The following is a 9,441-nucleotide window of genomic DNA, read 5'->3' on the forward strand; positions in this document are numbered from 1 at the left end:
TGAGTTTTGATGAACTAGAGGGAGAAGGAGGATTTTTTCTTTGAGCTGAGGAGGGGAAGCTTGTCTACTAGAAGGAAGGAAGGACACACATGGCAGTTCTGGGTCTTTCTGGAGAGGTTTTTAAACACTGTGGCCAGATTTTAACATCTGGCTGATCAAACAGTCCCTGCAGAGCCCTGTTCCTCTTCCTCCTGTTGTCTGTGTCTCTCCTAGAGTACTCATACTGCTCTCTCATTTTCATCTGGCCTCACACTTTCGTTCAGTGCTGTACTATGCAAAAAGAAAGCCTTAGATGCTTAGTATAGTTCTTTTATTTTCCTAAAAAATAAATAGGACAGTACAAATCTTTTCACCTAGGATTTGAACACTACAAGAAATGTATTCCAGACCCAGTCTGGAGCTCACTCAATACCCTTGGCTTGGAGGGAATTTTGTCTTCAAAGATGCCCTGTGTAGCACTTGTGTGATCCTGGATCCTACATGGCAGATTCACAAATACTTCTTTAACCTTTATTCCCAATCCATGCTAGTTTATGGCAGTGCTAATGATTTACCACACTTCCCTCTTGTGGACAGTATTTACTAGTAGGAGAGAACAAGTAAGGGATGATGGACAAGATCACCCTGTAGAAAAACATGTAGAAGGAAATGAGTTTTTAATGTCTCATAAGACAGTAAAAACTCCTTCACTGGGAACCAGTAAGGTTTAGAAAGTCCAGACCAAATAAAGACTTCTAAAATAATCAAGGTCTTACCTGATTCTTTTTAAAATACTTTAAATGTTTCTTCTCTTTTTTTTTCCCCAGCATTTTTGACCAGAAGAGGGAATGTGTGTTGGTTCTTAATGTGGTACTGTGCAATCCATAACCTCAAGCCTTGAAACTATACACTTTATCTAGCATTTTTGGTACTGTGATGATTGTCATAGGAAGGATGGTTGTACTGGGGAAGTCCCCTGCTCCTGGTATTAGCTTTTGGCACTGCTACAAATACTGCTAGAGGATGGTGTGAAGATAAAATAGCAGGAGCCTTAGGGCTGTGAAAGAAAAGGGCTGTGAAAGAAACTGCTGGTCAGTATTCAAGTCCTTTTGCAAATTTTATTGTGTGGCACCTGCATCAGTCAGTAGTGAAGATCTCATTTCCAGAAAAGACAGACACAGTGTTCCTTGACCCAATAACACAGTCCCAAAAGATGGGCTCTCCTCTGCCCCTGACTATTTAATGAAAACCAAATCCAGGCATGATCAGTAGGGTGTGTTTTCCTAGTCAGTGCTTTTTATTTCTTTATCAGTAAACTGCAAAGCATGAAGAAGACCAGAAATGTGTCATGTCGTATAGCAATGACTACAAAAAGTGAAGCCTTTTTTACCATGTTTTATAATGAAAATGTGGAGTATTCAGACACCTGGAGAGAGAAGCAAACGTTCAGACATACAGATTGGGGTCTCCAGGAGAGGCACCACTCTCTTTTGTCTCACTGGTACCAGTTACTCTCAGGAGTCAATGCCATTGAAATCCAGTGTTCTCCAGGCTGAAGACACACTGCACAAGCAAGGAGAACCTGCCCACCGTGGCTTTGCCCACTCATGATTCCCTGCAGCTCTGCTTTCTTTGCTCATGCTTTCTTTCAGTGCTCACATATCCCTGGGGATTTTTTTCCAATAGAAGAGGTAGAAACACTGCATATTGATTCTGTCTACTGATAGGCAAGGTGCTCTTCTTCCACTGTATTAAAGAGCTAAACACTTCCTTTCCTCTGGACTGAAGCTTCTTGTCTGGGAAAGCTCATCAGCACTGACTTGTTAACAGCAGATAATTTCAACACCAAAGCTCTGTCTTCTTTTGCTCTCACCTTTGCAAACCTGCTGTATCTCTGGACCTTCCAGACTCATGTTCTCCAACTGTGGAGTCCTGGTTTTGCCAAGAAAAATAGCAGATCCTATGTTTTCAGTTTACCAACTGCTAACTTGGAGGGACTGACAAAATTTCTTTATATATTGTGTTCAATTTTTTTTCTGCAGAGGAATTAATTCAGCTCATGTTTCAGGAGTTGGAGAGAACGACCAAGTTCATCCTGCACCCTGCACTGCAGGTGATTATTTTTAAAATACACACTTGTGCTCTTTGTGGAGCAACAGATTCTCTATTGCTTAATGAGGCTTCTGGGCACTACAGTAATAAAGGAGCAAAATATGAAGGGGAGGGTTTGTTGTTAAAGTCTAGTGACAGTCATCACCGAGCAGTTACTCTGCTGTAGGACTGTCTGTCTCTTCTTTCCACGGTAGTTCAGGCGGTTGAACTCCTCCAGGATCTGCAGCATGGTCTTTCCTTTGGGTTCTGGCATCACCAGGAAGACAAAGACAGCCACAGTCAGACAGTATGCCAGGAAAATGAGGAAAGAGAAATTACCAAGGCCTTCCTACAGGAAAAGAAAGAGACAAAATACGTTCATAAGAATTTATCTGTATTTCTCTCTCTTATGATATAGAGTTTTTGGTTTTGTATTTACTATAGAACTTGGTCAGGGACAAAAACACCCTACTTTGCTTACCACAATGAAAGGGAAGACAAGTCCAAGGATGAAGAGTTGGATCCAGCTTACAAGACCATTAAAAACAACAGCAGCTGCTCTGTATGACTGAATAAAAATTTCTGTGATCAAGGAGCATAACACACCACCTGAAAAAAATATTGAAGAAAAGAAGGAAACTTAGAAATTTTGCAAGATGCTTCTGTACCTCACACTTCATATTGTTGCATAGGTTTATGGCTTTAAATGACCTGGAAGTGTTTGAGGTGCTGCCTGGCTCTTGAGGAGGAAGGATGTAGGAATGCAATAGGAAATTAAGTTTTACCTCCTACTGCAGTATGGAGGGAAACATCTGTACCTGCACTGAATCAGGAGTAGGGATGGGGTTCATGCTAACTGTGGAGCAGCTATGCCTGGCACCTCTCCTAAAGGCTGCAGTGAGGAAGGAATGAGTATCTGAAACCGTTCCAGTAGAAAATACCAACCTGGCCCAACGCCAAAGCTCAGGATGTAAATAAAGACGAGTGCAACAGAGCAGTATGGTACCCAGAAAAAGGAATCCTGTGGTAGGAAATGAAAAGCAAATAAAATCAGAAATTAAGATTTTGTTTATCTAGCTCCATTAGAAACATTCACGACTGCTAAGTATAACAGTGTTAAATATAAATCTAATTATTTTACTTCCAGAAATTTCATGAGGAGATAGTCTTGGCAGAGTTCTTGGTTGCATAAGTCTATTGTCTTTAATCTGTATGTACATGGCTGGGAACAGACCTCTGTTAATATGATGGTTAGCCCCAAAAACACTTCTACTTGGGCTAAAAAATTATTTGGGGGAAGGGAAATAGTATGATATCTGCTGCACAATAATGCAAGAAGACACGACAGAGTTTTAATGCATCAGTGAGGCCTTACCTGTAGGAAGAGCGTGACTGTGAGGAGCCCTAAAGCGAGGGTCATCACTGTGTAGTTTTTCCACAGCAGTGTCTTCCTCCCTGCACGCTCAATGAGGACACCCTGCAACCAGAAGGACACGCTGCCAGCTCCAAAGGACAGACTAAGGCAGGCACTGCTGAGCTGCTCCAGTAGCTGCCATCCCTGGGTCATGATTTTGAGAGAAAGACTCTCCTCTCTTCCCAGAAATTGAATATAAATGCCCATATTTTCAGGGTGTGTGGAGATGATTTTGTATGATTGGTTCTGTGGTTGATTTGTTGCAAAAAATTTTATTCCCGAAGCTCCGCTTACAGCATTTCTAAAGATTAAAATGAACCATGCATTACAGCAGAACAAAATTCAGCTGAAAAACCACTTACACACACAGCTGTGGAGAGGATCTCAGTGGTCCCAAGCCCCAGCGAGACATAGTGGATTTGATCAGGGGGGATTCCAGCTTTTATGAAGATATTGTATGCATAAAAGTAAACCTGGAAAGAACAGAAATTTTTGCTCATGTTTACACTAATGTCTGAGGGTTTTTTGACAAGAAATGTTTTGATCCCCTTGAATTCTCTTATCATAACAGGGTAATCCATAGGATACCTTCAGATGACACTTGCAGTTATCAACTTATCTCAAGTACCAAACTTCCATGGGAAAGGATTGTAATGAACAGGAACAACAGATCCCTCCTTACAGCCACTGTTTCAGTCAGCATTTCACAACTCGTTGCAGAGCTCACTTTTGCAAGAGCCTGTGAGCAGTGCAGAGAGCAGAGCAGAGCAGAGCACATACCACAATGCCCCCATTGAAATGTGAGCACGAGGCCACGAGGAACAGAGTGATGAGCTGCCAACGCACGGCTTTGTCACGGAGCAGGTCACAAAGGCCCTTGGCCTTCTCCCCACGGATGGCTTCTTCCTCTGATATCATGTCATTTATTTCAGCCATGTGGTCTCCATCCCCCCAGAGCTGCTCCACAGCTGGAAGGAGAAGAGGAGAGGTGACTTCTGGTCCAAGCCCACCAGCACAGACCTGAATTCTGAGGATTATTTCCTGTTTCGCAGAGTGTCTTATCTGAACTTCAGGGTCTTTTCTTGTATGAACTTCCTAGAGATCTGGGCTCAGATTAGACACAGATTCAGATCATTGCTATCTATTTTTACCCACACATCCTAATCATGACCTCACCTCTGGCCAATAGCTGCCTATAGCCTTTCAATGTAACCCACACTTAAATTCTTACCGATCCTTCCCCAAATACCCTCCTACTAGAGGTGCTGCTCTAATACACACTCCAAAACACAGACAAGGTAAAATGATTCCTACATATAAAACAGTATTTCTACATTCAAGGAGTTCTCTTTTTATGGTTAAACCCCCAGAATGGCTGTTTCTCTGTTTCTGTCAGGATTTGCTGTTAGGTTACTGAAAAACTGGAATGCTTACGGATATGGCATGACAATACAGAGCCTCCCTGTCTTACACAGAGCCAGAAGGTACCATGTCCACACCCTGACTGTTCAGGGCAGAATCTGTATTGTTGGAAATACAAGCTCTGTATGATCACATCCCTCAGAGGACCCTGGCAGAGAGTAAGGGAAATACTGGTGCCAAAAGAGCACTAACATTCAAACAGAAGAGGCTAGTATTCATTAAAGCTGAAAGTTGTTTCAGAACCAAAAGACCAAGAGTCTTTTTCCCACCTGTACCTCTCTTTCAGGCTCATATGAGGCTTTACTGTGTTTTCCACTTTCTTCTAAAATGAATGCTTTGTGACCCATTTCCTTACCTTTAATGCATGCCTCCTTGTCCTTTTTGTCAATGAGGAGGTAGCGGGGAGAGTCTGGGAAGAAGGGGAGGGTGAGAAGCTGAATGAGGGCAGGAACTGCATTGGCTGCCAAGAGAACAGGCCAGAGAGCCTCTGCTCCAAGAACTTCTCTGAAACAGAACCAGCAGAGTGAGAGAGGCTGAGGAATCGTGTGCTGGCCATGTGAGCACACACAGACACAGGGTTATCCCTCGGCCCTGCTGTGTGTCACAGCAGCTCCTCCCAAGGGTCTCCAGCATTTCTCAGCCCAGAAAAATTAAAATCTCAACAGGAGGGGGAGGGCAGAGCAGAGGGCTGTTACCTGCAGCCCATGAGTTACCCAGTGTTGGCTCCTGCTGCTCAGAGGCAAGTGCAGCAAGGCCACCTGCATCCTCCTGCAGCGGCTGAGGGCCCCCAGGGACCAACAGTGTCCCAGCACAGATGCTGAAGGAAGAACTTGCAGGGGCTGATCCCTCAGCTTCTGATCCAAAGAGGCCCATGTTATAATTGGGGAAAGACCTATGGGTCATCAGCCTGGTACTGACTGCCCCAAATAACAGCTGCTGGGTTTCCTGCAGCTCTGAGAACACTGTGGCCAGAATGATGCATGCCCTAGAAATGGGGCAGACTGCCTTTGGCACAGGACAGGCAGGAAGAGCCTGTGCTGGGGGGATAAATCCAGCATAAGAGTCTGTCTCTGTGTGTGTGTGTGTGTGCATGTGTGTGTGTGTGTTTGATGAGTGGGTGTGCCAGTTTGTGTGCATTTTCAAGAAGGTTTGGATGGATCTGATATTCCCTGCACCTTCCGAAAAAAATAGAAAGTAAAGGTCTGTTCATAAAAAGATTGATTTCTCTCAAACCCACTGAAATATGTTCAAGGTTTTTATTACTTGTATTTTGATCTGCGTCTGCTAGGGAGGAACTTTATTCTTCAGGATTAAATATTTTGTATGATTTCTGTGTCCCATTCACTAAAGTCAGGAATTTGGGCTAATTCAGTCTGACTACCCTGCAAACATGTCTGAAAACAGTTGCTGATTTGCCTATCCATGGGCTTGCATTGATATATACATATATTTTAATAACAGAATACATTGAATCTGTTTCAGACCCTCTTACCTGAGACCCAGAGCAAATCCTACGAATTTTCCAAAGGCAACGGCAGTAGAAGCTGTTATGGCAATCAGCCCACGGAGCTTCCGTGGGGCGCATTCCCCAGCATACATGAGATGGATGTTCAGAGATAAACCTGCAGTGACAAAGGACTGTTAGGGCAAAGCAAACCCACAAGGGTGTGGTGTTTTGGAGGGGACCATTATGGACAAAGCCTAAAGGGGTTGGCTTTGAGACACCTTTTTAACCGTGCTGAGTATGTGTCTGCCCGACATGAAGCAAGTGCCTTGTACCGTGGCCTCGTGTCTTTGCTAAATATTTCACTAGGCAAGTACCTGCCCCTGGGAACTCTGTCCTTCAGCAGGCTGGCCTTCTCTTATATCATTTCCTACAGCCACATATACAGGACTGTAGTTACTCCCTTTAGTCTCAGATGATGTATTTCAGTGTTTATTCAGGATGATATGTGCCTTATTTTGTGCTTGAAACCAAGAAGTTAACAAATTCTATACATTCCATTTGCATTTCAGTGAATGAATTAATTAATATTTATCCTCTCTCCATTTTATTTTTTTTTTTGCTGGTTAGTATTATCTTTATCCAACTTCTCAGGGGTTGAAAACACTGGGAGAATGTAACCATTTGGAAATTAGAATTGCCCAGTTTGAAAACCATTCCCTTGTCTGTAATATGGAGGGCAGCATCAGCCACAGTGAGAAACAACAGGAAAACAGAGGTCAGCTCTTTATTGAGTGAGCAGGTTCCCCTGAAATATTGCATGTTTTGGCTTTTTCAAAAGACAGTACCTTTTATAGGATGGATGTAAAGATAGAAGAAAGAGAAATGGAGATGTTAGACATTACTAATTTAATTATGTTTGTGGTTTCTTATTTAATTAAAAATAAGCAATCATGTCCTCTGCGGGGTTTAGTAAAAATCTGTAGTCTGTGTACTGATAAATCCTCGTGACCCTGAGTCACTGCTCTTCCAACTATCTAATGCCATAAGTAGGAATGTTAATTTACCTGCACACAGTCCAGCAGAAAACCTTCCAGCGATGATCATCTCAAAGGACCCGCTCAGCCGGCTGAGTGCCATCAGAGCTGCGCTCAGCAGGGCAGGGATGTTGGCAAGGAGCATGGACTTTTTCCTGGAATTCACTTAAATTACTGTGAGCATAAATATTGTCCATGTGTCATTCACACCTGACAGAAGTGACATGAATTGTACCATGGTTACAGACTCTGTGCCAGCTTCTGAGATCGGCTGCAGTGAAGTAAATGGGAAAAGGGAATGGGAAAACTGTCACAGATTGATAAGTTAGTTCAAGCTTTTGACCCCTCTAGTGAAGCCAATAACTACACTGAAGAACAAGCTCTGTGACTGATTGTCTGTGATATTCACTTTAAAATGCATGCACTCCTTGTTTGATTTCCCCGGCCTGGATTCACTTTGGACTTTATAAGGGAGAGAGTGTGATTTTGTACTGATCCTTCATTGGAAGCAGCCCTGGGCTGCTCACAGTGCTACTTTACAAGCAGTGTTTCTCCCAAGACATGGCCACTTATTTTTGCAGTTGTGGATGTAAACGGAAGGACTAATGTAATCACTATTCCTACCTTCCAAATCTAACAGCCAGGTATCCAGTAGAGGAGGAGCCCAGGAGCCCCCCAATGCTGTAAATGGACACAATGAAGGACCACATCAAAGTGATCATGTCCTCACTGGGAGTGGAGCCGTATCTCTTCAGCCAGGTCTCACGGATGAAACTCTTGATGTACTTGAAAAGAAAAGCAGAAACCCATGGACTCAGTCAACATGCTTTTTGCATAATTGTGCCTCTTTTTTAATTCTCCTACTGGCCTTTTTGATACATTTCTATGGATACCTTGGTTGAAATCTTAGCCCTGATGAAATCAATGGCAATTTTGCATGGCAGGTTGGTCTTCTGTTTCTGTACTAAAACCTGATGGTTTTGCTACCTGATCTTTCCCACCATTCCTGCTTGTGTGTCTGTCTCTCTTGTCCACCTGCTGCATCTGATGCCCTGAGTGAAATCCAGGTTTGACTTCAACTGACTCAAGTGAGAGCAGGTTTTGTCCCTTGACATGGTCTGTTGTGAGGTCTCTCTGGCCTGCTGTTCACAACCTCCATGGCACCCTCATTCTTGGTGAGGTTTCACAATGTGGTAACAGTATGAGCTCAATGTCCTTAGTACCATTCAGGATGACAAACACCTTCCCTAATTTTCCTTTTCCAGCTGCAGGTATCAGTGCTGAACTCAGCTCTAGAGCTACAGTCCTGCCCTGTCCTATTGCACCTTACAGTCACTTAGACACAGTGTGTGTGGCCAAGCACATGTACAAGAGGCCCCCTGAGCACTGAAAAGAGAAGAATGCCCTATGAGCAATTCAACTCAGCAAGGGGAAAATGGCTGACTTTATGAATATCATTCATCCTCCCCTTTCCCAGGTCTGCCACATTAGATAGAAGTTAAAACCCCATGAAACACAAGAGCAATAGTAGCTACTCTTAGAACTAAGAAACCAGAGGTCTAGGTTTGAAAGCAGAATTTAAAAAGTTAGTGATTGCATATAGAGGCAGTGAGAACAGTGAAATCCATGCTAGTAGCTCACTCTTGGAGCTCTCCACGCTTACCTCAGCAGGAGAATTGATAATGGAGACCTGCAACCCATACTGGAAACCTCCACCAATGCCCAGGACAAAAGGCAGCAGAAAGAGGTTGTAGCTCATTTTCTGGCAGGAAATAAAAGCAGCAAACAAAGCTGGTACAGCTATTCAGACATGCCCCCAATGTCCTGTGTTTTCCTCAGGAGCTCTAACAGTTTGAGCAATGCCACACACCTGCCTCCCCTGAGACCAAGGAGCCAGCACTAGGAAACCACAGCTACTAAAGCACAGGACAGTGAGGAATCTGAGGAGAGACAAAGCTCACAGCTGTTTCCTGGAACCCAGTTACACACTTCAGTGCTTCTGTCTGCAGTTTTGGCCATCTCAATCTGCACTGTCATGGTTGTGGGAGCATGGT

General features: G+C 43.6%; 1 protein-coding gene across 1 annotated transcript; it reads right to left on the bottom strand.

Moving 5' to 3' along the window:
- Positions 1–1,253: 1,253 nt before the first annotated feature.
- Positions 1,254–9,422, bottom strand: LOC127479036 (solute carrier family 2, facilitated glucose transporter member 11-like). The gene is made up of 12 exons (XM_051805519.1): positions 9,258–9,422; positions 9,051–9,149; positions 8,012–8,172; positions 7,418–7,542; positions 6,399–6,528; positions 5,262–5,410; positions 4,265–4,452; positions 3,847–3,957; positions 3,446–3,547; positions 3,016–3,091; positions 2,552–2,679; positions 1,254–2,419 (listed from the first exon to the last, which is right to left on the bottom strand). The coding sequence occupies exons 2-12, from the start codon at positions 9,144–9,146 to the stop codon at positions 2,213–2,215; spliced, it is 1,473 nt and encodes a 490-aa protein (XP_051661479.1). The 5' UTR covers positions 9,147–9,149; positions 9,258–9,422; the 3' UTR covers positions 1,254–2,212.
- Positions 9,423–9,441: the final 19 nt, after the last annotated feature.

Source organism: Manacus candei, unplaced genomic scaffold (assembly GCF_025592945.1).
Source record: "Manacus candei isolate 608988 ecotype Guabito, Panama unplaced genomic scaffold, ASM2559294v1 h1tg000064l, whole genome shotgun sequence".
Classification (NCBI taxonomy): domain Eukaryota; kingdom Metazoa; phylum Chordata; class Aves; order Passeriformes; family Pipridae; genus Manacus; species Manacus candei.

Bases quoted from the DNA above. Each gene is read 5' to 3' on its own strand.
- LOC127479036 (XM_051805519.1), bottom strand. From the start codon at position 9,146: ATGAGCTACAACCTCTTTCTGCTGCCTTTTGTCCTGGGCATTGGTGGA. The intron at 3,548-3,846 runs GTAAGTGGTTTT...TTCTGGTTGCAG, and splicing joins TCCTCTCCACAGCTGTGTGT to GGTGTCCTCATTGAGCGTGC. The intron at 2,420-2,551 runs GTAAGCAAAGTA...CTTTTCCTGTAG, and splicing joins TTGTCTTCCCTTTCATTGTG to GAAGGCCTTGGTAATTTCTC.